Raw genomic sequence first — 24,614 nt, 5'->3', positions numbered from 1 at the left:
CAGTGCGTGAAAAAAGGAAGCCTAAAATCCCATAATTTCAAGCCGACTGACATGCATGTACCCATCTAGCTAACTAGCTAGGGGGGTCATAACCCGCAATCTAGTCAATTGACTTCCATAATATAACAGCTTGAACTCGATGATCTCCATCCAAATCTTGGTCACCACTTGTGGGGATCCTTTTATTTTATGATCATTCTCTCAACTCGATTGCTTAGCAACTTTAGGGTTTTTATTCTGTAAGTCACAGATCATCAAGAAATTAATGAGAGCTTTGGCTTTTTCTGATATTGATGATCGATCGTCTCGATCCCGCCCTTTATCTTTTTTATTAATTTTTTTAGCTTTGCGGTTTGATGGATGTAGAGATCAAGACCAATTCCTTCGTTGTGTAATGATAATACTTATGGGTGGGAGTGGGTATGTGTGTGTTGGTGATTGTTTTGGTGGTCACATATGCTTCCCACCATGGAGACAAGGGATGGCCCTCCCCATCTTTGAAAGCTAGCTGTTGAAATATCCTCCCCAATATCACATGAATTCAAAACTTGAATGCCAAAAGATATATCTTTGCTTGCTTTTGTCATGGCCGGGCCGGGTACGTAATTTCATGGCTTATTTTTCATTAGAGATCATATTATAAAAAATATATATATATATATATATGATAAATTATTTACGACGATAATGACTATTTACGATAAAAACAGACTTATAAAAAAATAAATTAAGTTTGTTGATAAATTAATATATATATATATATAGTAGAAATAATTAACCGCACCTAATTTTCCGGAAGAAATCGATCTGTTCAACCCTTAATTTCTTGGTTCAAGAAGTCAAATCGGCCTAACACTGCCAAGTTTTGTAATAGTAGTTATAGATAGGGTCGATGGATGTTTCTTAATTTGTCTCATTAAGTACCATGCATTTGGCTTTGCTGCGGTAGAATTTCTATTGATCATCATGATCTAACAGTTGCACTACTTGAACCACGAATTATTAATTCAACTGATTTCAAAAAAAAAAAAAATATTAATTCAACTCGAATTATATTAATTTAAGAATTTTTAATTATACTCTATATATCTAGCGTTTGGAGTTTCGTGTCAAAAATATAAAATGGGAACGAAGATTCTAGCAATATTTTTTTAAAAACAGCATTATTAAATTGATTACATTTAATTAGATATACCCATGTCGACCGAAAGTACTCATCATGTCGAGGTTGCGAGCACTGTGACCACACACGTAGAGGCACCGGCTCGAAAATCTAATTTTTAATTACAGTTTGCATGTCTTTTTTACATTGATTTGATCGTCTGATATTTCTTACATGAAGGAGATGGAGACGAAGACTTACCTGACACGATCGGTAAATTCAATATGAACACGAAATTAACTTGTATATACTATTATATTATATAATTGGAGGAAGAGAGGGATGGATGGAGTTTACTGCATGCTGATCAGGTCAAAAGAAGGGAAAATGGGGTAGCACCAGTGCCACATTAAATAGAAGCCACATGAACTGCATCAGATTTCATCGAGCGAGCTAGCTAGCTCCAATAAAGCCAGAATCTCCCACCGAATGACACCTTTTGATGAGATGGACCTAATTACCATTATCCGTACGTCACATCTTCCATATGAACCATCCTTTTCTTTTTCATTTTCTTTTAAATTTATTTTATTTATTTTTTTAAAATTTTTTATTTCATCTTTAATCAGGTCCTCACACATCACACATGCAACTTTTGATAAGGAATTTTCTACTGGCTAAATGATTTTTATATATATATATATATACAGTATTGCATGCCCCAGTATTAATAATATATAATACAACTTGATCATTTCCTTTTCATCACTACTACTAGCATTGTTCATAAGTGGCTATGATCGAACTCATTGCAATAATTTCGGATAACCCCACTAAATATCATGATGAGTGGTTCAGACTCATCAATCCGTCAAAATATCATGTATGAAAAGATTTATTTGGTGTTTAGTCGGCTAATTATCAAGAGGTCTCAGTTTCCGTCTTTTTTCCTGATTACTATAAGAGTAAATATATAAGTATTGTATAATTATTTTAAAAAAGAGTGAGATCTATTATTAAAAGATTAATTTTTTCATATAAATTCTGTATTTTTTTACCTTTTTCAAAATGAATGCGCGACGCTTACTCACTCACGACTGTAACTATTATTTCTCTTACTTTATATATACTTGAAAAATTATATTCATCCTCCTCACATATATCATACATCACACATAATTTTATTTATTTATTCTTTTATTAAATATGTAGTATATAGATGTTGAGAAGAACTCAATTAATTTAAAAAGAATAATAGCAAAACTCTAAAGTAGCAGCCTCTTTGCTAACTAGGGTCATCGTGAGAGCGAGAGTTGGGTTAGTTTCCCTATCACGTAGAGAATCAAATTTGCAATAGTCCTTCTTTTTTTTCTTTTTTTTTTTTTCTAAAGAAATTTGCAATAGTTTGAAGCAGAAGGAACTTAATCATGATGAGAAAAATATAGGTTGTTTTTTTTTTTATTTTTTACTTTTTTTATATTTACGAATCGCAATCCTCTCTCTAGTTTGCCTTTATGTTGTAATATGTAAACTCTATCGACGAACATACTCCACTCAACTTGCCCACTTTCCGTCCAAACAAAATACGTACTTACATATATATCTATCTTCATTAGGAAAAAGTTTTAAATAGTTACTAAAAATTTAATCGAGATGAAGAAATCCACATATAAAATAGTTCCTTATAAAAGTGATCCGAGGCTATCGTCATGGTACTGCATCTTCTATAATCATCACTTGATCTTTACGTGCATATAAATATTCTGATTAGTAACATATTATTTAGGTACTAGCTAGAGAGATGTTGATGAGAGTTTTATGCACAAAACTTTATAATTATCTCAATATTCAACCTAAGATAATCATTAGCACATGTAAAAGATTCTCTTCTCTTGTTTTGGACCAAAATAAAATTACCTCCGCTATGAATAATAGCTTGTAAAAGAATTTATAAACTTAACTCTTCTCATAAAATAGATTTTATAAGAGATGGTTGTTCATTCCTGATAAATATGTCTAAGATCTTATCCAAAATAATGCGAGACCAAAAAAATACAAAATATTAATTGGGAACCAAAAAACATTTATAAAAGATATGAAGATAAGGATTAATGTAAGAGATTATGAAGGATATTATTAGTATGGGACCCACCACGTAGAACCCTTGGCAACAAAGTTAAATGAATTAGAAAGTCAAACAAATTGACGGATGAATTTAAAATTGATGAGTTAATTATTATTAATTTTTCAAAGGAGTAGTTAGAATAGATTATCGTGCTTAATGATGATATGTGACAAAGAATTGCCAAAGCACCCCAAAAATTCTCGTGAGATAGAAGCTTTAAAAAAGCAGAATATGTGCAAATTTATACGAGATTGAATGCTTTTTTGTTCCCACCAATGGACTTTGTGTTTAATTGGTCAGCTTTTTACAGATTTTTAAGACGACAGCAGCAGCTTACTTAAGAGGCTAACAACATGTACGTGTTAAAATCTGCCTCTTTCATTAATCTTAAAACTTCAATAATTGCTAAGGTCACCGGTTTTTGCCTGTTTGTTTGGTAACTGCAATAACACTTTCTCAGGTATTTTGTTGTGCAGATTAAACACTCGGACTTTGAAACTTAAATGGGAATCCTGTAGAAGATGATTTGAATAGTGCTCGAATGGTAATCAAACGGAACGTTTCATAAGAAACGTGTGAGAAGTAACGTTCGAAGGGACTTGGAGTCGGGGGATTGAGATTTATTGCCATCTAGTTCGGTTCTATCTACTTGTACCAAAAGTTTGATAGACGAGTTATGGCTTACATGGGCTTCTAGAATAGGATTAAGCCAGCCCAAAATATTCTGGGCGAGGAATGCTGCCATAACTAGTTTTGCGACTCTGTTTTAATCTTGAACTGAGTTTAGATGAATTTAAATTCTTTATAAATAGTAATGAATTGAAATATTAGAATAAATTTTATAAGATCTACGTAACATGAATTTACATGTGTTTGAATATTAAGATGAGTTTAGATATATTTATAAAAAGTTAAAAAATGTTATAAGTCTCATATGTAAATAGGTGTTAAGTTGAAAAATATAATAGATCTTACATGTAAAGAGATTTTGAGTTAAGATGAATTTAATAATTTGAGAGTTGAATGTTATACTCAACTTAAAATTTGACTGAACTGAGATCAACGGAGCCTAAGACTATTACAGACCCTTCCTGAGCTGTAATGATCCAAATGAAGGATATTTACACGATTTAACGAACATTCCAATTCAAGGAACATATAATTAATTACAAAGGCTTTCTTCTTTGGGTGGGGATAGGTGACAACCATGTCTGCTCAGCTAGTCAAAGAAGGCCCAAAGTACATGCAGATGGGCGGAGTGATCCTGAAAATAGAGAGGATTGCGGATGGAATTGTCCAAATACCGTCACCGCATATCAAACCCGAAGCAACGGCCCCTGCATAATCCTCAGCGTCCTTCCTATTCATTCGTTGCCACACGTACAATATCACAGTCCCAACAAACATGTCTATAGCAAAGTAAGCTCCGATGTAAAAAGGGACTGCCATAGCCATTGGAATTGGAATAAATTGGGAGATCTTTTTGGGAGTTATATCCCTCACGAGATTTATAAGCAGAGATGCCACAAAAAACCCACAACATATGGCCAGGCAATGCTTCGGCAGCTCAGAGATGCCCTCCGTACTTATAATAGCCATTTCCCTGAATATTACACCATATGGTGCTTTGTAGGGACCATCGGGTGACCCAATGTCAAAAGCAGTCCAAAACAACCAGAACGTAAGCGGGGCAATGACGCAACCCATGGCTGTTCCAACTAATTGGCTCACAAACATTGACTTAGCAGAAGATAGAGTGAGGTAACCGGTCTTGAAATCTTGCATGAGATCAGCTGCAGTGGCAACAATGGCCATCATTACTCCACAGGCCGCTAAACCAGCTACAACCCCGCCATTGGTTCCAACCAACGAAGCAATTATAAAAAGACCAATCTTTCCGTAAGTTGAGACCAAGTTCCAATCTGTGAGGCCAGTGCCGTAAGAATTGCAGAAGGCAAGTGCAGGGGCGATGATGTATGAGCTTAGAACCAGATACCACTTGAGGGGTGGAAAGATGACTGGAATTGTCACTATTGATACTGCTGCCAGACCCACAAATCCAGCAGCTGCAAACCAGGAGGGTATTCTGTCTTTAAGAAATATCTGATCCCTTCTCCTTTGCTCCGTTAGTAGTTTGGAAGCCTCGCCATCTGCTAATGAACATGTTAGAGAAATATCACTGACCGATGTGTCACAATACTATACCGACTAATTTCAGAAAATAACAGATTGTACTATATTAAATTGGTTGACATCCGTTTAAATCAATTCAAGAATTAACAACCTAAGGGATAAAATTATGATTATAGTAGCTCAATTGAAGATAATCCCAAAAAATTTTATTGTAAGCAACCAGTGACAGTTAATGAACTCTTAACCAGGTCACATATTTGCATTGCAAAGGCTGATGTTGGGTGTTCAATTACCTTTTTCAATATATTCTTAGAAAAGATCCGCAAGAGATATACATGCTTAAAACATATGACTTTATTGCAAACAAATTGACCGGCCACATTTTCAAACAAAATTGAATATCCTACATACCCTTACCTAGCGCATCTGCAGTGACAGGAAGGTTGCTCTGTTTAGAACTTTTGTTGCAGATTTCATTAACAGTTATGGCTATTATCTTGAATAAATTGTACAGCCCATCCCCAAGGATAAGTGAAATGGCTATAAAGACCTGCAAGCATCATGACAGGTAGGAAAAGCCTCTTTAGAGAAGTCACAGAAAGATAACAAGAGAGAGTGAGAGACCTATACAATGTGGTTTACATCCCACCTAGGTGACACTTTCCGCCTGATGTACATGCCCTTTTTTCTCAAGGCATACATCAAGATCTAAGTCAAAAAATATCAAAATCCCTTATGATATCATGTCACTTTTGTGAAGGCATGTGGTTACACAATTCAGATAAAAGTTTTTCACCGTACCTTGTATCCATAGAGACCTTTAAAATCATTGCTCTCAAGGTCAGCAGGGTACCAATCTCCGGCATATTGGGATATGAAGGGCCAGAGGAAACCCCATGATATGATTGCCCCAAGAAGAACTGAGCAGTTGACTATATGTGGGCAAATAAGACCACAACCAACATAAGTTGGACTAAAGTCAAAATAAAACCTGCATTGAGGTTAACAGGTAAAACACCATGATGTGCCCAAAATATTCCTTTTAGAAACAGCTCAACCTCGTGAAGTAAACGCACTACAAAAGTAATACATGCACACAGACCCGCAATTAGATAAACTTCAAATCACTCGTATTTGAGTCCTTTTCTCTCCCCTTTTCTGCTGGCTCAATGTGTGATTAAATTATCACCGAATAGAAATTTAGATAAGAGCTAGTGGCACAAGACATCACCTAATTATCCCGCTAGAAGAAAAAAATTGCACCGAAACTTAGATATATCATGTCAGTGCCTCACAAGGGGTGAAGTTACTCCACATGGCAGGGGAAACGCAATATTCAATCTTTACAGAACATGACAAAAACCTTGAATACATTACTGGCTTGGCTTTTCAACCTTGGATGACTTGCAGTCTGATGACAACAGTCATTACCTTAACGTTCACAATACTCCAGATCAGAGTGAAACATGCAATAAAGCTGTAAGTTTTTTATGGGTAGGAAAGGAAAGGGGGTTTGCAAGTAAGTGAAAAAGGGGATTTGTTTTTACAAGTAAAAATTCTATTAATAGAAGACTAGGCAAAGACGGAGTACACTGGATGTATACAAGAGAAAACACCTAGTTAGAAAGCGTGAAAAAGAAATAGAGAAGCAAAAGTAAAAGAACCTTACGTGCTCTTATATAATGTCAGTCCAAGGATGGGAAAGCTATCAAATCCACAGGCTTTTCCACCACTAAAGAACCACTTAAAGCAGCTCCAGGATAAACTCATGCTCAAATATTTTCCAAGACAACGGACTTGCTTCCTGTAAAAGGCTCGTATTTAATTAGAGAGAAAGCAACCCTAATTCCAATAATTGGTTGTGTTACATTAGATAGACCTCTCATTCTTCATTCAATATCATTGGTTTTGCTTGAAATTTCCTATCTACAAACTTACTTCTCCCCAATCATTTTACAACAACAGGTTCTGTGTCAAGGTCCAGAAATCAATGAACAGTTCTGTATCTCTCTAACTTACCCTGCAAGCTCAGCTCCAGTGTTTGTATGAAAGCTATTTATTAACATGGCAGTTGCTGTGCCACTGGGATATGTAAGCTTATAGTCCATGACCATGACCTATAAGCACACACAGAGAGATACAAGACAATAAGTGGGGAGAGAGAGAGAGAGAGAGAGAGAGAGAGAGAGAGAATATAAAAGAGATAAAATGAAAGATCATTTATTTTTATTAATTAAAAATGTGTTATAAGAAACACCAACAGATTTAACACCCACATTACAGCTCCTTCTACTCTAGTCCACATGATTGATTAAGTACGGCTAAAATCTATTGCGTTCCAAATCAATATTAAAACAATTTTAACTCATCTTCTAAAAAAAACTGAAAAATGAAACAATTTACCTTGTAGAGCTGAACCCAGCCTCTATCCAAAACCAAACTGGACTTAAACTTGTCTGTTGCAATTATAGAAATGATTCCCCTTAAAACAAATTTTTGAGATTTGCAACGGCCGAAACTACCTTACGAAGTGGAACAAGGCTGAAAAGCCCAAGGAAGCTGACAACAAATAGAAAACCAATCATCCAACCCAGGCCAGGGTTCTTAACATCTTCAGCCCTGTTACCCGGATAGTCAACACCAATGAGTTTGAAAGTTTTCTCATCCATTGCAAGCATATATGAACCAAATCCCCCTGCCGTCAATCAGAGGACTACAATAATCAAACCTTAGCAACATAGTGACCACCAAATTAGCAAAATTGTACTGTTTCAAAATAAGCAATTACAGTATATAAATGCTATTAATGGCTAGGCAAGTGAGGGTCACAAAACGGTAAAAAAGGACACAATGACAAATATTCACATTAAGTGGGAAAATCACTTCATCAAGCAATAATGTCTATCTAAGAACCCGGACCTGATCAAGATTTTTGCAAACAACTGCACCTTAAGTTTAAAACCGGTACTTTCTTTTCACTTCTTTTTCTGATAAGTACTTTCTTTCTACTTCTTCTTATGCTCAAACGACAGGCTTTACAAAGTGTGTTTAAATAATGGTTATATAACATATTAGAAGCCCTCACTAACTATATAGGTGCAATGAATTTGCTCATAGCTGATATAATCCTAAAGATTATTTTTTATTCAATAATCAGGCCACAAACAACAACCTCATCCTTTTTATTTCTTTTGGAGTCACAGCAATGTGCGCATTTCATATTAACGTCGTTCTTTCACTAACAAAATGGAGGGAAAAACTGAACACTAACACACACACACACACACACAACGTGCTTTGTATGCATATTCTGTATGAAAACTGGGGTGAGAGGGGGCGTCTACCGCTAAATGCGAGGCCATAACAAGCAACGACGCATGTCTGAATAACGGTGTTCTCTTGCCTCGTAAAGGGCTGAACCGAGCACCCCAATTTGGACAAGAAGCTAGTCCAGGACTTGACGAAGAAGAACCCCAACAAGCCAGCGCCGACGTTGAGGGACGGAATGATCCCGACCGTTAGATTGAGCTTGTGGACGATGATGCAGAAGAGGGCCCCCAACAGCGCGCTGACGGCAAGCCCTCTGATCGTGATCTGATCCTTCCATTCGGGGACTCGCTCCGTCTCCACGATACCAATTTTCTCCGTCTCCTCCAGCAACGGCTCTGATATCTCCACTGACGAGCTCTCCGTGCCCATGATTGTATCCCTTTTCTGGGTTCCTTTCAGTATTCAGGAGGATCCGAGAGTATATACGGGATTTGCGTTTCGTCTGTACGCGTTGAGGGGAGTTGAGTTGAGATAATAAAATATTATTTTTTAAAATTATTATTATTTTAAAATTTAAAAAATTTAATTATTTATTATATTTTATATTAAAATTTAAAAAAATTAAAATTATGAATTAAAAAGAATAATTAAAAATCTAAACAAATCCTTAATGGATTTTATTGGGAACAACGATTGGCAGAGGAAACGGCGGAATGAGCTGAAAGTTTGGTTGGGAAAGCCGAAAGCGTGGCCAATAGAAGGAAGAAAACGAAATGGTTTTCGGCCGTCTCAACTCTCAAGTCACGAGGCCTGCAACTGTGCTTACGTGGAAACTTCATTCCAGTTTCCTTTATTTTTTTAAAATATATTATTTTATTAGAAAGTTGTAGAAAAATTATAAGTAACATTTTAATTTTTCAGTTTGGACGACGGGTTTTCAACATTTTTCTTCCCAAGATTCCGATCATGAGTAATTCCATCAAGTAATTGTTTTGAAAAAAGTAAGATTTATTATTAAAAATTTAAATTTTTTTTATATAAATCTTATATTTTATTTATTTTTTTAAAAATCTTATATAATAATTACATAATTTACGATTATAAATATTTTTTATCATCTATTTTATATAATTCAAGCTAAAAAGTTAAAATCATATCAATTTAAAAAAATTAAACTCATATCAATAGAACTCATAAAATATTACTATTTACAATTCAATTCAACTTATTTCAATATCAAAACGTAGTATGACGAAAAACTAACCCTGACTTAGAATTATGATTCATGGATTTTGAAGTATTTATTTACGGCTGCATCCATTTAATGTGAAAAATATCATCCTTATCATACGACACTAACTTGTAAATACACGTTATTTATTTAGAGTAATGTTAAAAATAAATCTCAAATGCATTGAATTTACATAAGTCTTTTGTAAAAAGTAAACGCTACTATAAAAATAAATAAAATTTTCATAATAAGATCTCATTTTTTTATGAAAGATGCCTGAAATTTGTACATTTTCAACATGTAAATTCCAGAAGTCAGTAATGGGAGATGGATTGCTGAAAACAAATGGAGGGAGAAAAAAATATTCGAATACTTGTTTTCAAGTAACGTGTGTTTCGGTAGGGCTAGATTTATAGCATTTTGGGCCCAAATGTATTAATAATCGAAACATTTAGAGACGAACACATTGGCCCATTCGTTTAAAGTGGACCCAATTCGCCCATCTTTGAAATTAAGCCCACTAAGGCGAGGTGACGGTGATGGCATTCCAAGACTAGACTCAGGATGAGGATTGAGAAACTCTTCTTCTGCATGAGTTTTTCAGTTCTGCTCCTTACAAGATGGTATATAAATCCGTTAATTTTAAGCTTGCAATTAAATTTTCTTTAGTAAATCCGTCAAAGTGTTGAGATAAAATGTGAAGAATGATAGATATAATTCATGATATTTTAAGATAGTATTAATTAAAAGATATTATTTATGTATCTATTTTCTTTCCGAAATGAACCAAGAAAACTATAGATTAAAAATTGAAAGTTGGAGTCGACTAATTTAGTAATGTGAGTAATGTCATTGTGCCAAGATTTGTGTCTAGGAAGGGAAAAAAAAAAAAAAAAAATCAAAATACATTAGGTGAGAGTGAGACGTGACATTGATTGACCTGATCGACTTCTCTAATACTTTAATTGCAATCTAAACAAGAAGATTACGGGGACAAGATAAATCAAATTGGCAAAAGTTAGTCAAAGATGTGTTGTGAAATAACCAGGTGGAGTTCACATGGTGACCTTCTGTCATTGGGAAATGGATCGTACTGATCCCTTAAAATGAGCCATACCTATGCAGACTCAAGTCTTTGTTTTGGCGTGAAATTTAGAATGGGTATCCTCCAAAATACGTTTTATAGCTGCTCGTCGGTTAGCTGAAAATGAGGATGCCTTGGGCACCCTACTTCACCCTAATTGGTAGGACACTGATAGATATGTGTAAGCTTGTCTGATCTTCATTATGGTCGATAAGTATAGGGTATTTTTTATTTTAATTTTTTTTAAAAGGGAACGAAAGATGCTCTACGGCAATAGAACAAGGAAACAAGATTGGACCATTTGGATTGATCATATCTCCTGATTCCACAGATGGTCGATGATGATGCCTATAATCAACCACTCCAATATAGAATATGATTGATGGGTCACATTATTGTACTTAAGCTACAAAAAATAATTCATTTTTATGCTCTGCTTAAACCTTAATGTAGAGTTGATGGCATGCAAAGGTATTATTATTGCCTGAATAAGGAAGTCGTATAATTCTCAGAATTTGGTATAATTCTTAAGCTGAATAAGGAAAAAATGAGGGCATCACCTGTCCAACAATAGTAAAGTTGTAGTAGTTCCTCAAAACAAAATCCAAGGAAGATTTTCCAGTCAAGGGTTTTCACGGTTAAAAATCAAAATTTACAGAATAGAGTCCTACAGGTGATGAAAATTACACAACTGTACATGATTACATCAAATTTTACCTGAAACCCATTTCACTTTCTGTGGGATTAAAGCTGGCCGTGTGGGTTTTTGTCTCCAAGCCTACACAGCTTTCTCCTTCCCAGCTCACTTTAACATCCGAGAATCAGAGTGGGGTAACCTTAAAATTTTCATGGCTGGCAATCCTGTCATGGTGATTCCTCCATGCACGGTCAAAACACAGTCGATATAGCAATCAAGGCAGCTGAGCAGACAAGCTTATATAGCCATTAAACGTCACAATCATGCCTGCATTGAGAATATAGTTCAAATATAAATGCCAGAGAATATTATGGCCAAATGGCTTTCACGACAGCATTACATGGAAAGCGAAAAATTTAATCCATCAAACGTGCAAGTAGAGTTATGTCAAAGTGATAACTTGGGGAAAAAACGCCTTGTGTCTGTCCTGGGTCCCAAATGTATACAGCTTACACCAAATGGTCTGAAACCATGGTTATTATGGATCTTATACGCAAACTTACCAAATTACATCCTTGTTCTATTCAAGGTTTTTCTGGAGTCAAGGGAGAACTGATGAAAGACTTGGCCATTGATGGTACTGAGCATACAATGAACAGCTTTGTAATAGTATTCACAAATATTAGTAGTCACTATATAAAACCAGCAATAAACCTTCAAGTATTTCCACTATCACTGAGATAGCATCAAAGGAAAAAACCATTAAAAAGAAAAGCTACAGAGATGTTTGATCGAGTTCAATTTTACACAGCAACCACAGGATCCTCTACATGCTGACAGCTCTGAATTAAAGAACACTCACTACAAGTTTCTAATGTGATATTATTGTCTTTGTAAGGTGGTCATGCACTAGTAAATATAAACGAGTATAAAATTGATGAAAAAGATATGAGATTTATAGTAGAACAGCTCAGGTCTTAAGACAAATACTTGCAATGGCCCAGCCTACCCAACCGAGGAAATCACAGTAGGACAAGTGCATCCTATAATATTTTCAACAAGGAATATCTTAACCATAGCATGCCCTACCAATTATTAATGAATAAAATATATTAAAAATTTAATCATCTTTTCAGAAAACAACATTCAGCAATATATAATCAATCACAGTTGGCCTCCTAACCAAATTCCTTGTGAAGTACAAACAAAAAACATCATCTATCATGATTACAGGCAAAAGTTAGATGTGTACAGATTTAAATACGTCTATCCATCCATCTCAGCACGCCATGTCCATCTGTAATTGAATGTGCTTATTTGCATCTTGAACAACATTTTTATTGGATGCAACCAAAATGAAAGATTCATTGGTATACCAGTTTTAATATCCCTGTGGCTGATTATATATTCATTAATATGCCCGTGCAACTACCCTAAGCATGCTTTGGGTAGCAACTGTGTGGGTCTCGAAAAACCACTCCTATTTGCCCACATGATTTGATCTTGAAATGAACAACCAACTGCAATCTTGTATCTTTCTAAATGTTTCTCTCTATTCATATCTATCCAATATCCTTCCACCAGAATTTACAACTTGCTAACAGTTTTCATAAACTGATCCTCCTCCTGCTCTTTAGAAATTCTAAGTTCTCCCTTTAGAGGCCCAACTCCATTGCAATCTAAGTCTACCTCTATTTCCATCTCCTATAGCCGCCTGGAGATCTAAGATCAAATCCTTGAAAGAGATCAAAATGAAGGTAAGTCTGAAAACTCTACCAAACTTAGAATAACACTAATGCTTTCACTTTTCAGTCCTCTGATTCATCTTTGCCTGTGACGACTGCAGTTACTGGACTGGATGCACCATAAATTTCGGCATAGTAGCATCGAGCCTATCAAGGATTTCATAATTGGTATTCAAACTGTCCTCATCAACCTTCCTTAAGGCATACATCATCAATACATAAATTATCATATATTAAATTTACTACACAACCATGACTTCTGCTCAATGTCTTACAATGCAAATTATGCATCAGCACCTGTTGACTGGTGCAATTCAGTAACTCTTCATTATTCTTTTTGTAAGAGTAATTCTTCAGCATTTAAAAACATGAACAACCTTTTGTGTAAGAAACATCTAACCTTTTCAGTGATTTAGCATTGTGGCAACCAAGTTGGATGAGCCACCAACCTTTTGTGGGCACAGGGCCACTGGGTTTAGGTCCTCAGCAATAAGTGTTGGGGCCGCCTTGTTCTAAATTCCATACCGTCCACTTAGATCACCGAAGAAATTATTCAAGCCTCAGAGCACCAGCAGGCATACATGTCCAGAATGGAGCAGCCACTAGATTGGTCCACATTCCCCTTCCCAAAGCACCAAAGAGAACAAAAAAACAAAAAGAATACACACGTCTTGCTCATATGAAGGTCTGTCTTCCCTAATTATTTTCATCAATATCCTAACTCCCTTTGTAACTCTGATTTCAGGAAACCCTTGCATCTGCCTTTCAGCACAGTCATCACTTGATGACCAAGATGCCCATATGAAGCCAAGCTTTGGCTCCACATATGGACCCAGATCCTTCAACCAAGCCAAGCATGAATGTGAGAAATATTTTTCTGATACTGAAGCCAAAAGAGAGGAAGATAAGGTAGAAGAAGAAACATCTGCTGTGATCTGCGAGCTCTTCCATGGCTTCCTCACGATTGGAACTCTCGGCCTGGAACCAATTATTAATGAGCCTGCAACACCTACGTTTGCCATGCCTCTGGAGAGCATAACTGAGAGCAAAACAGAACTGACAGACAATGACTTGAAGCTCATCAACTATGAGCTGGAGAAGTTCCTTGAGGCTGAAACTAAAGAAGAGTGTGGTGACGACTCATCTGGGAGGAACAGTCATGCTAGCACTATTACACTCAGTGGCAAGCAAATGGACGAGGCTGAAACCGAATGTTATGAGAAGATTTTGGTATGTCCACTCCAAGGATATCTATTTGGCTCTTCAATTGAACTTCCAGAAACGAGAAAAGAAGTAAAAAAAGAGAAGACATCACTTGAAGAGCTGTTTCTTAGGACAGCAATAACAAATAAGAAAGACACAGAGAAAATTGAGGGGGGGAATATGCAGGCCATGAAAGCACAAAAGTCCGCCATGCATCTCGTGAAGAAGATGCTTAAAAAGCTCCATGCTTCTTCAAGGAACTCTGTCCCTTCTAAAAGTGGTGATGCAGCTGACTCTATTTCAACCAAGAAGATACTCCGCAAGGTTGGTCTTTCAGAACTAGAGTATTCAGAGAAACCGTGGGTCTAGACATAATCCTTATACTATTAACACTGCATTCTAATCACTTATAGACTATAGTCTAATAAGCTCAATGTGAATTCCTCCTCTACGCACATTACCAGACAATTAGGATATACTGAAGTTAAACAAAAGAGTTAGATTTTTTTTTTCTTTTTTTTTTTCTGGGCAAACAAAATAATTAAATGATATGGATTATCTGCCACCTATTCAAGATCCTGTCTCAACCTCTTGACCCAAGCAATCTTGCTAGCAAGAGATCTTATAGTCTTTTATTATAACTTACCTTAACCCCTCGCCGCCAACCCACAAAAAGGAAGAAAAATTACTATTTTGAAAGCACAACAAAGGCTGTCACACTAAGGATCCTCCAATCAAAGTCAACAATAACGAATACAAAGCACAGTAGCAATGTGAAACATGTTATCTAACAATCTTAATATCCAATGGGAAAAAATGTTTATCCCTCAAACCAGTCGATAACTTTTAAGGATATATTGTACTCTTTATGTATCATTTGACCTTGACCACAATTTAATTAAGAGTTGTGCCTCCACAGTGCATTGAATGGATCTAAAAATCGTCCACGAGATGTTAGCTTCTTTATATGTGGCATGCAGGTCATACGTATGTTCCACAAAAAAATCCATCCTGAAACCACTATAGCTGCAAGAGATTTTGCCGATTCCCACACATATAAGGCCAATAATGCTCCCAACGGCTGCTACAACAATAAAGAGCATATGTACCCAGGTGCAGACAACAATGGCTTTACTCTAGGGTCCATGTCAAAGATGGGGATCCCATGTCATAAGTCCAACTTGAAACCACCTCAAGACAGGCTGCATGGCAGTAATTTAAGTGCAAAAGAGCATTGGATCAAGACAGATGCAGACTGTAAGTATCAATTTATGTGCTTTACCATTACAAAACATCTGGGAGAAATTTAACCATATCTGAGATTCCAGAATAGGAACATTTAACAAAAACTTGTAACTTCTAAAGTATGAATACTCTGATCATGAGTTTCTGAGAAAGGAGACACTTCAATCCTGTGCTTGTATAGATAGCAAAACAGTCACCCCCACCCCCACAAAGGAAAAAAAGAAAAAGTGAAAATACACAGTCCAAGTAATAGGCATTTTACATTATGCACCTCCAAACTATTGGCACTAACACATTACACCCTCAAACTACCAAGTTACAATGTGCACTCTCTATTAAGATCCTATCTTTAACAAAACCATTTTGGGGTTTGGTAATGATCCTCCCCAAACCTCTCCTAAGCAATTGGCAAGTACCTTAGAAATAATCTTATATATCCCATTCACAAGGCTAATGGGCTGGTAATCCTTCACCTTTGAGGCCCCAATCTTCTTAGGAATGAGAGCTATAAATGTGGTGTAGAGGTTTTTTTCAAATTTTCAGATTGAAAAGAATTCTTGGAACACTTTCATTAAATCCGCCCTCACCACATCCCAACAAGTTTGAAAAAATCCCATGGAAAAGCCGACAGGGCCAGGTGCTTTATCTTTGAACATTCTCCTTACCACACTGTGGACCTCGCTCCTCAGAAGGCCGCTCTAGCTACGAAACCTGTTGTGGATAGATAGACTCAAAGGCTAGTCAATCGAGTTTTGGCCACCATCCCACTTGTTCAGAAAGTAAGGCCTGGTTTGGTTACACAGACCAAATCATCTCATTTCATCTCATAGAATCATTACAACTTTCTCTAACTCCCACACAAAATATAATAAATAATTCAACTTTTTCGAATCTCAAAACAAAAATAATATTAAAAAGTTATATTCTACTAATATTTTATTCAACATTCAACTTTTATCTTATCTCATCTCATCTGTGTAACCAAACGAGGCCTAAGTGTTCAAAAAATCCAACGAAATGCTCCCTAATCACAGGAGCCTCCATACAGTCCACTTCTTCTATTTTCAGCATCTCAATGGTGTTAGTTCTCCTATGGGAATTTGCCACTCTGTGAAAGAACTTTGTGCTACAGTATCCTTCTTTCAAACGTAAAACTTTTGATTTTTTACACCAAGAGATCTCCTCCAATAACACAACCTTGTCTAATTCTACCTTTAGCTCAGCCTTCTGAGATGCTTCCTCCATAGAAATAGCCCTCCCTTCCTGAGTCCTCTCTAACTCTTGAAGCTCCTCTAGCATGGACTTTTTATAGTCTCTTACATCACCAAAAGATTGAGTATTCCATAACTTAAAATCATTTTTTAGAGCTTTCAATTTACCTGCAAAAATGAAGCTAGGGGTGCCATTAATTTGATAAGAATCCCACCATTGCCTAACCCTTTCCACAAAACCTTTAGTTTTCATCCACATGTTTTTTAACTTAAAATACCGACGTCCTCCCTGAATACCACCACAATCTAGTAATAATGGGAAATGATCTGAGCATAGTCAAGGCAGCCTCTTTTGACAAAGCTCCAGATGGTGAGTTTCCCACTCACTAAAAATCTGTCCAATCTAGACCACATATGATTATTGGACCACGTATAAGTACCACCAATGAGAGGAATATTTCTCAAACCCAAGTAAAAAATACACTCCGAAAATTCTGTCATTGCTGGTCATAATCTGCTGTCACCAAAGAGCTCACTAGGAAACCTTGTAACATCAAAATCACCACTTATGCATCACGGTAAGTTCCACCAGCTATGAATTCCAGCAAGTTCTTCCATAACATTTTTCTACTACTGTCCATATTCGGTCCATAAATACCAGCAAAAGCCCATAAATAATTATCATCAACATTCCTAAAGGAACATGCCACAATATACTCCCCAATAAATTCCTCCAATTTCTCCACCACCCTTCTATCCTACATCACCAAAACACCTCCTGAGGCCCCTTCAGAAGCAAGATAAACCCAATCCACATAAGTACAACTCCATAAACTCCTAACAACTCTCTTGGGGATAAATTTCAGCTTGGGTTCCTGTAAGCACACTATGTCCGTCTTCCACTCACGAAGCTTGTTTTTCACTCGAATGTGTTTATTTGCCTCTATTAAGATCCAATAATTAAAATTGTGCTACACCAGCTATTTGATCTATTTTCCATTCATCTTCACAGTTAGAATTGGACAAGGGTACAATTTGTCAGATTTTAGCAGTTCGCGTACTGTTGGTAGTTTGGGGTACATAGTGTGAATCATTTATTAGTCGAAGAGTGGGAAGTGTACCTTCCCAATAATTGAAGGGATGGAGATGTTATATCAACATCAATTTAACAAGATATTTCAAGGTACAAAATATTTCCTGTTATCTTCCCATGAATCTTTCAAAGATTCATAGAAAAAAAATTTTTCCTAACAAGTGAAAATGCAAAAAGATAATGAGGAATTGAAAGATATAATATCATAAAGAAAGCAAAAACAGTTACTCTGTGATGTCATGAATATATGATTTCACGATCCATTATTTGTTCAACTTGATGATATTTCTAGATATCTAATCATGCTGGCAATTTTTGTCAAATGGTCACGTCATGTAAATACAATTTGGCATACTTTTTTCATTTGTGCAACTTCATTTTGGACCATACTTGTTGCCAGACAGTAGCAGTGCAAAGATTTTTAGTTTACTGATTTATACATCTAACCCAGTTCCACTGTTGGCATTGTAGACTTGGTGTTGGAGCTTTAGTGACTGGATTTGAAATAAGATAAACATGTCGTCATCCTCATAAGTAAGGATGTAAATGCAGTGTTTGATTATACATATTGTTATGTTGTGAGTGATACGAGCAATGAGGACTCAAAAGAAAGTCAAGGGTCAAGAAGGTATGTCTTATCTTCCTCAGTGTGTTAATAAAGCTGTGACTATTTTCTTGTAAGCCTCCTAATAATGGTAGTTTGGGTAACTTGATTACCCAAAGTATTATCTGTATTATTAAGAATATCCCAAGATTTAAGTAAGAAGGTCCTTCCCATATCATGCCTATTTTGTCGTGTGGAGCACTTCATTCTTTTCTTAAACATTGACTACAATGTATGCATAAGTAGTCATCTACATCCATTCCCTTAATGAAGTCAAACAATATGAGAACTAGAGGCCATGTTTGGTTAAGTCCATTTTTCAAAAGTTTCCAAAAACGTTTGTCAACTTCGAACCAAATACCTTTCAATCTAAAAAAATTTACTATTTCAACTTTTTATCCAATCATTTGCCTAGATTTCAATGAAAATTAAAAAACACAAAAACCAAAACAACTTTTACTAAAGCCAAAATAAAAATATCCTTAAAAAATTATATTTCTATTTTTCCTATGTATTTGGGCTATGCCTCTTTCGAAGCACTTAAACTTGCTTAAAAAAAATTATATTCAAACAACTTTTCAACTGTTCCCATCTACTTTCACAAATCCCAAAACAAGACATATTTCAAGAAAAAATTATCCAAATTTAAAAAACATATCTCAAAATTTTGCTAAAAAAAATTCACAAAAATTGATTAGCCAAATATAGCCAGACTCTGTAACCTTCAGCTTTTGTATTTAAAAAAGGCTTTAATACATTTCAGCTTTTGGTGGTTAATGTTTAGGTGCCTCATGTCCATTTCAAGCACTAAGATTCTAACTTGACTCAGAACAACGTAGTTCAATCATTTAAATAGCAAGACGAGAGCCTCTGTCCTCTATTAATAAGTTCATGATTGATTGTAAATTATTGGAGATGAAAGAACCGTTGTGGAGGTGATAGCCTTAATTGCCTGATAAAAGTTTCTTTTTTCAACCCTCTCGCTTTTTTAAGTGGATTTTTTTAAAAATAATAAAAAAAGAATCCTTGAAAATTCATATCATACACACAAACGAACCACTGATAGCATCAGGGGCAAACCTCACAGCATCTGATGTTGATGAAGGCAAAATCATATTGCCAGATTTAAACTGGCACAGGCTCTTCCCTAAGAATTCCACCCATTTCCATCCTCCAGGACCGATCGACTAGAGTTGCTAACTCTCTGAAAGGCACACAAGAAGTTCATGAGAAAACGAACAAAAAATGAAGAAAAAAGAAAATTGCATAAAATTATAGAGAGGAGAGAACAAGAGAAGCTAAAAAAACCTTGACTTCTTTTTACCAATTACTTAAGGTATGTTATATAGCGTTGTGGAAATCATCAATGAAATTAATAATAGGTTCATGATATATAGTAAACTTAGACAAAAAGGATTTGGTTGTTCCTATCAGCCATTGTGAGATCAATAATTTTGAAACCCACTCCACTGCACCCTAAATAGAACTTAAAATCAGGTCACCTGTTTCTGATGGCATTCATATAATAGATCTACTAAATTTTAGAATATAATGAAAATGCTCATACTTATATGGAATAAGAAAAATTTAGGAAGTTCATATGTGAACATCTTTTTTTTTCTTGGGAAGGGCGGTGGTGTCAGCTATGATATTGGCATGTCAGCCATCAACACAACGTTGGAGTTCAAGCAAGAGCAGTGAGAGTTACAAAACGGATTATTAAAATTTAACTCAATTTTCCTGTGGATGAATGAAAGCCCCTTTCAACTTTAAATATTAGAATTTTTAGCCACCAAGTCCAATTAAGAAAACACGCTGGTTTTAAGTACAATTAGTAGTAACAAGAAACACAACATAAGAGCAATAGTTTCTTTTTTTTTTTTTTTGATAAGTAAAAGAGCAATAGTTTCTTTTAGAGTACACAATATAAAAGAGGAAAGGGAAAGGCAGACTTGAGGTCATGGCTGACAACTAGTATAGTTAACTCTTTCTTCAGAACCTTCAAAAGCTTCACAACATCTGCACGTGCCTTCCAATCTGATCAAAGCAGCATTTAAAAAAAAATTAAAAGTACAACAGTATATAGAAAAGGTAGTAAACTAAAGATCAGAAAGAAGCAAGAGGATCATAAGAAAAAGTTGAAAAAAATTCCAAGCAAGGTTCTTCATCGAACCCATTGGCAAGTAAATAGAAAATTCCTAAACTCTGGAGCCACTGGTTCAACTGTGACCAAAACTTAACTATCACCGAACCAAAGTCGACTCAGTACTTTAGTCAAGAAAAATGGACTAGTTTGGCTACCACAGGAATTTTAATTCAACACAAAGAGCAGGTCCTTCTTAACTATCAACAGCTAATAAATGTTTTGCAAGCATTTTAGTACAAAAAATTTCAGAACATTGAAGGGAGAAGGAATGCATGATTATTAGATGAACACTTATGAAATTCCATATGTTCGTAAATCATGGGCCTACTTGGATTCCATGAGCATGCAAGTTGGAAAAACAACCAATATTCTGAAATGAAAAGGACCAAATGCATCTCCATACCTAGACCAGCAAGAGGCTCATCCAGTATCAATAAATCTGGGATTTCTACCTGAAGAATAGAGTAGCCAATAATTATGTTTCAATTCATGTCACACCTAAGGAGCTATGTAAAAGGTTATCTCATGAAACTGCGAGGCTAAGGTGTCACTTGCGTGTGTCTTTATGTGTATTCACAAGCATGTTGTGTTTGCAAGCATTTATATCAATATCTAGGTACTTACTAGTTGAATTGCCAAGGCAAGCCGACGTTTATAGCCACCACTAAGTGTATGAGGATCTTTGTCCAAGGAGATCCCATTTAAACCTACCTGTCATCATCAAAGAGTTTAGATAAGGACAATATGCATGGTACGATATAATTAACAAAGACTTAACAAATAATGAGCACAAAATATATAAGGGAGCAGCAAATAGGAGAAACTTTGTTGATACTCGGATTACACAAATACCCAATTAATTGCTCTTTGGAGTCTCAAAGCAAGATGTTCCTTGAATTGGAGGTCACCCCTTTGTCTTGGCCACCCAAATGTAACTTCATCAAGCACGTTATCTGCTACAAAGTACCTATCTTGCACGATGACACGCTCTTAAAAATTAAAGAACAAGAAACCCAACAATGCCATAAGAAATTTGGGAAGAGCAACTTTTAGTCAATGCAACAAGAAACTCAAGAATTGCACCAGCAATAATGCATGCAATACTTTTTTGATTAGCAAATCATGCATGCAAAACTAAAGTACCGCCATGGAAAACCTATATTAGTTAAAAAAATAAATAGGTTACAAATTAATTAAGTTTTTGGATGGATTCTAATGATTTAATCTATTTGACGTAACCATAAGCTTATAGCATTATAAGAACACATTTCATTTTACCGAGCATTGAGGACAGGAAAAAGAAAAAATAACTTTTCATCTCTCCATTTAATAATTAATACCTCTCAGGAAACTGAAAGACAATTCCAACTCTCTCAGGGAGTACGGGTTCAGGAGATTGATTTGGATTGCCATCATTCCCATATCTTTGAATACAAATGGATCCTGAAGTTGGTTTACTCAGCCCTGCAAGAAGCTGCAAGATGGAAATAAATGCAACTTACACAAGTCATTGAATAATAAAAGGGGGATGGGTTAATATAAATTGTTCAATTTATTTTTGATCAGCAGGTTATATAGATAGTTTAAATTGTCTTACTCAAAGCACGCTAGCACACGCTTGAAAAGTGGTATATACCTGCAGCAGTGTAGTTTTTCCACTTCCACTTCGTCCATATATTAAACCAAAGCTGCAGCAATTGACTTGAACAAATTATCCCGCAAATATGAGGTCTTAGTTTGTCAGAAATTCAAAGTTACTAATCATGAATATGTTTCAATCGTTTCTTTTTATCGGTAAATAATAATTTTATTAACGATACAACGTAGGTATAGTCAAGTACATAGGGCGTATACAAGAACAACACCTATAGTTGTTAGACTGGCGATACAAGGAAGTCATGAATATTCATGCCATTGAAGTCTATTACAATCAACCAATAAAATAAAGTCTTGAAGAAAAAAATTCTAAGCTCATCCATTGACCACTCACAATCTTCAAAGTTTCTGTCTTGTTTTAACATGTTATGTTGGCTAAAGAATCTGAGTAGGAGAAAGGGTCTCCAAATTACCATGGCTCCAACCTTAAAAAAACAGTTTGACCCAGTTCAATGAGAAACCATAATCTGATTCTACTAGACAATCATAAGAAATATGGAAAACAACCTTTAAAAAGCCTGGTGATTGATGTGATGGAGAGGATGGTCCATTTGGAATGATACCTTACACTGGGAAGTCCTATATAGAGCCATTTGTAAGGAAGATCCCAAACTTCCAACATTTTTGTTAATCTTATTCTGTCGAATCATACATATAAAAAAGCGACAATAAATGTGTACCTTTTCTCTGGAAGGGAAAAACTAACTGCATTCAGAAGGTTGAGCTGGGTCCCCGGGGGTCGATAGCTAACATCCCTAACCTTGAAAATAAAAAATTAAACTATTGTTTCAATAACTACCAGCTCTTTCACTTCAAATTCAATTACTAGCAAACATGAAAGCGATATTTATTGCCAAAGCAGCAACTACATACTCAAAACCATTAAATCAGATTTCCTCCATAAAGGTAAAAGCCTCTACCTGCAGGATGCAAGAAACATAAAAGGTTCTACCTGCTAAAGCAACGCAAGAGGAAATTTTTTAGAATCCTTCGATTCAAAATATTAGGGAAAGTTCAACATTTACCACTTTCTCCATGTATTTTAATCGCTATTTGGACAGAAATGCTTACCACATATATTAAAAAAAAAAAAAACAGTTGTAACGTTATTTATTATCAAAACATTACTCTCTTTAACAAGTAGCAATTTCACGAGAACTATAATTCAGTATTTTAGCCAGTTGGACGGTACTTTCAACATAAACCCCATAATTACATACATTTCCACCGTCACTAACTTCGATGTGTTCAGAATTTGTGATGAAGACCTCAATCAGTAACTACAGAATAGTAAAATAGATATGACAAAAAATAAGAGGAAACTCACTTCAAAGCAGGAGTAATCACATGCAATTCCGGAAAACCGTTTTCTTCGGAAAATCGAATAACTGGAAGAGAAAATCAAAATTCTACGTCAATCAAATTCGCAGAGAATTTCAAATCAAACATAGAGAAAGTGATTCCAGCAAGTGTGAAGGCGAAAAGGTTGCCTGGGGGAGGAGGACTTGGGTGTGCTCGGGATTGGTACTCTTTCGAGAGCTGTCAAGCCTCTGAGGAACATGAAATCGGTGACTGAGCTCGCCATCTCCAGCGGTGAAGGACTTTGGGCTTCAGGGTCGGCTTGAATCTCAGTCAGATTGGCGATATAATGATGATTCGGGCTTTAATAATAGGCCTCCGGAATTGGGCTACTCCTTTCCTTTCTATAAAAATCAGGCCTGGCCTTATTTTAACCTCTTATTTCTTTTCCTTTGTTTTAAAAATAATCGTGTAATATTTAGATACCAAATTTATATAGAAAAATATTTTAGTTAGTTTCTCGCACTATTTTATCAAAATTTTCGGATGCTTTTTCTTTGGGGTGACTCTTCCCAAAGTGTCATATAATAAGATCCCACTACTTTTGCCGGCTTTCTTTCGGTTTGTACCGAGTCCTGACTTCGGCACTCTGATCAAGCCCACCATGAACGTGCCTCGGAGAAAGTTCTGTGCTTTCCCCGCGTTTATTTTTTACCTGTGAAAATCAGTCAGACCCTTTGACCTCACCCTCGAGCACGTTATGCGCTTTACCTGTTGCCAAATAGTTCGAAGGCTCGTACCCTTTTCCCTTTATGGTAGTAGCAGACTAG

At 35.8% G+C, this 24,614-nt stretch overlaps 3 protein-coding genes across 13 annotated transcripts; 1 reads left to right on the top strand and 2 right to left on the bottom strand.

Moving 5' to 3' along the window:
* Window positions 1-4,281: 4,281 nt before the first annotated feature.
* LOC121249043 (probable metal-nicotianamine transporter YSL6) lies at window positions 4,282-9,448 on the bottom strand. Of its 4 annotated transcripts, none has more exons than XM_041147685.1 (8): window positions 9,292-9,448; window positions 8,705-9,132; window positions 7,883-8,055; window positions 7,380-7,477; window positions 7,030-7,164; window positions 6,162-6,351; window positions 5,778-5,910; window positions 4,282-5,377 (listed from the first exon to the last, which is right to left on the bottom strand). In XM_041147685.1, exons 2-8 carry the CDS (start codon window positions 9,057-9,059, stop codon window positions 4,443-4,445), a joined length of 2,019 nt encoding a protein of 672 aa, XP_041003619.1. In that variant the 5' UTR covers window positions 9,060-9,132; window positions 9,292-9,448; the 3' UTR covers window positions 4,282-4,442. The 4 variants fall into 4 exon arrangements, with proteins under 4 accessions (XP_041003619.1, XP_041003620.1, XP_041003621.1 ...); XM_041147686.1 differs by having other exon boundaries at window positions 8,705-9,130; window positions 9,301-9,448; XM_041147687.1 differs by lacking the exon at window positions 9,292-9,448 and having other exon boundaries at window positions 7,883-8,073; window positions 8,705-8,816.
* Window positions 9,449-11,459: 2,011 nt separating this feature from the next.
* On the bottom strand, window positions 11,460-24,195 carry LOC121249045 (ABC transporter I family member 11, chloroplastic). Of its 8 annotated transcripts, XR_005937576.1 has the most exons (12): window positions 23,976-24,192; window positions 23,813-23,873; window positions 23,166-23,245; window positions 22,466-22,517; window positions 22,170-22,303; window positions 21,682-21,796; window positions 21,454-21,540; window positions 21,233-21,281; window positions 20,636-20,720; window positions 19,764-19,887; window positions 11,663-11,909; window positions 11,460-11,505 (listed from the first exon to the last, which is right to left on the bottom strand). XR_005937576.1 is itself a non-coding variant. In XM_041147691.1 (11 exons), exons 1-10 carry the CDS (start codon window positions 24,068-24,070, stop codon window positions 19,809-19,811), a joined length of 819 nt encoding a protein of 272 aa, XP_041003625.1. In that variant the 5' UTR covers window positions 24,071-24,194; the 3' UTR covers window positions 11,460-11,909; window positions 19,764-19,808. The 8 variants fall into 8 exon arrangements, 4 of the variants coding, with proteins under 4 accessions (XP_041003625.1, XP_041003624.1, XP_041003623.1 ...); XR_005937577.1 differs by having other exon boundaries at window positions 11,460-11,909; window positions 19,741-19,887; window positions 23,976-24,193; XM_041147691.1 differs by having other exon boundaries at window positions 11,460-11,909; window positions 20,636-20,702; window positions 23,976-24,194.
* Window positions 12,976-18,864, top strand: LOC121248040 (protein LAZY 1). Its single transcript, XM_041146396.1, has 5 exons — window positions 12,976-13,339; window positions 13,429-13,495; window positions 14,073-14,854; window positions 15,511-15,787; window positions 18,551-18,864. The coding sequence occupies exons 1-5, from the start codon at window positions 13,334-13,336 to the stop codon at window positions 18,568-18,570; spliced, it is 1,152 nt and encodes a 383-aa protein (XP_041002330.1). The 5' UTR covers window positions 12,976-13,333; the 3' UTR covers window positions 18,571-18,864.
* Window positions 24,196-24,614: the final 419 nt, after the last annotated feature.

Source organism: Juglans microcarpa x Juglans regia, chromosome 2D (genome assembly GCF_004785595.1).
Source record: "Juglans microcarpa x Juglans regia isolate MS1-56 chromosome 2D, Jm3101_v1.0, whole genome shotgun sequence".
NCBI lineage: Eukaryota > Viridiplantae > Streptophyta > Magnoliopsida > Fagales > Juglandaceae > Juglans > Juglans microcarpa x Juglans regia.
The sequence above is the reverse complement of the archived record's forward strand: the minus strand, read 5'-3'. Positions and strand labels throughout refer to the sequence as shown.

What these genes read in the sequence shown, in the direction of transcription:
- LOC121249043 (XM_041147685.1), bottom strand. Translation starts at nt 9,059, where the DNA reads ATGGGCACGGAGAGCTCGTCAGTGGAGATATCAGAGCCGTTGCTGGAG. An exon ending in CTGACATTATATAAGAGCAC is followed by an intron (nt 6,352 to 7,029) that starts GTAAGGTTCTTT and finishes ACCTCAATGCAG; the next exon opens with GTTTTATTTTGACTTTAGTC. An exon ending in TGTCACTGCAGATGCGCTAG is followed by an intron (nt 5,378 to 5,777) that starts GTAAGGGTATGT and finishes GTTCATTAGCAG; the next exon opens with ATGGCGAGGCTTCCAAACTA.
- LOC121248040 (XM_041146396.1), top strand. An exon ending in TATCAAGGATTTCATAATTG is followed by an intron (nt 13,496 to 14,072) that starts GTATTCAAACTG and finishes CTCTGATTTCAG; the next exon opens with GAAACCCTTGCATCTGCCTT. An exon ending in CCAAGAAGATACTCCGCAAG is followed by an intron (nt 14,855 to 15,510) that starts GTTGGTCTTTCA and finishes TGTGGCATGCAG; the next exon opens with GTCATACGTATGTTCCACAA.
- LOC121249045 (XM_041147690.1), bottom strand. Translation starts at nt 24,070, where the DNA reads ATGGCGAGCTCAGTCACCGATTTCATGTTCCTCAGAGGCTTGACAGCT. An exon ending in GAAAAACTACACTGCTGCAG is followed by an intron (nt 22,304 to 22,465) that starts GTATATACCACT and finishes TCCATCTTGCAG; the next exon opens with CTTCTTGCAGGGCTGAGTAA. An exon ending in TGAGCCTCTTGCTGGTCTAG is followed by an intron (nt 20,721 to 21,232) that starts GTATGGAGATGC and finishes TGCTTTGATCAG; the next exon opens with ATTGGAAGGCACGTGCAGAT.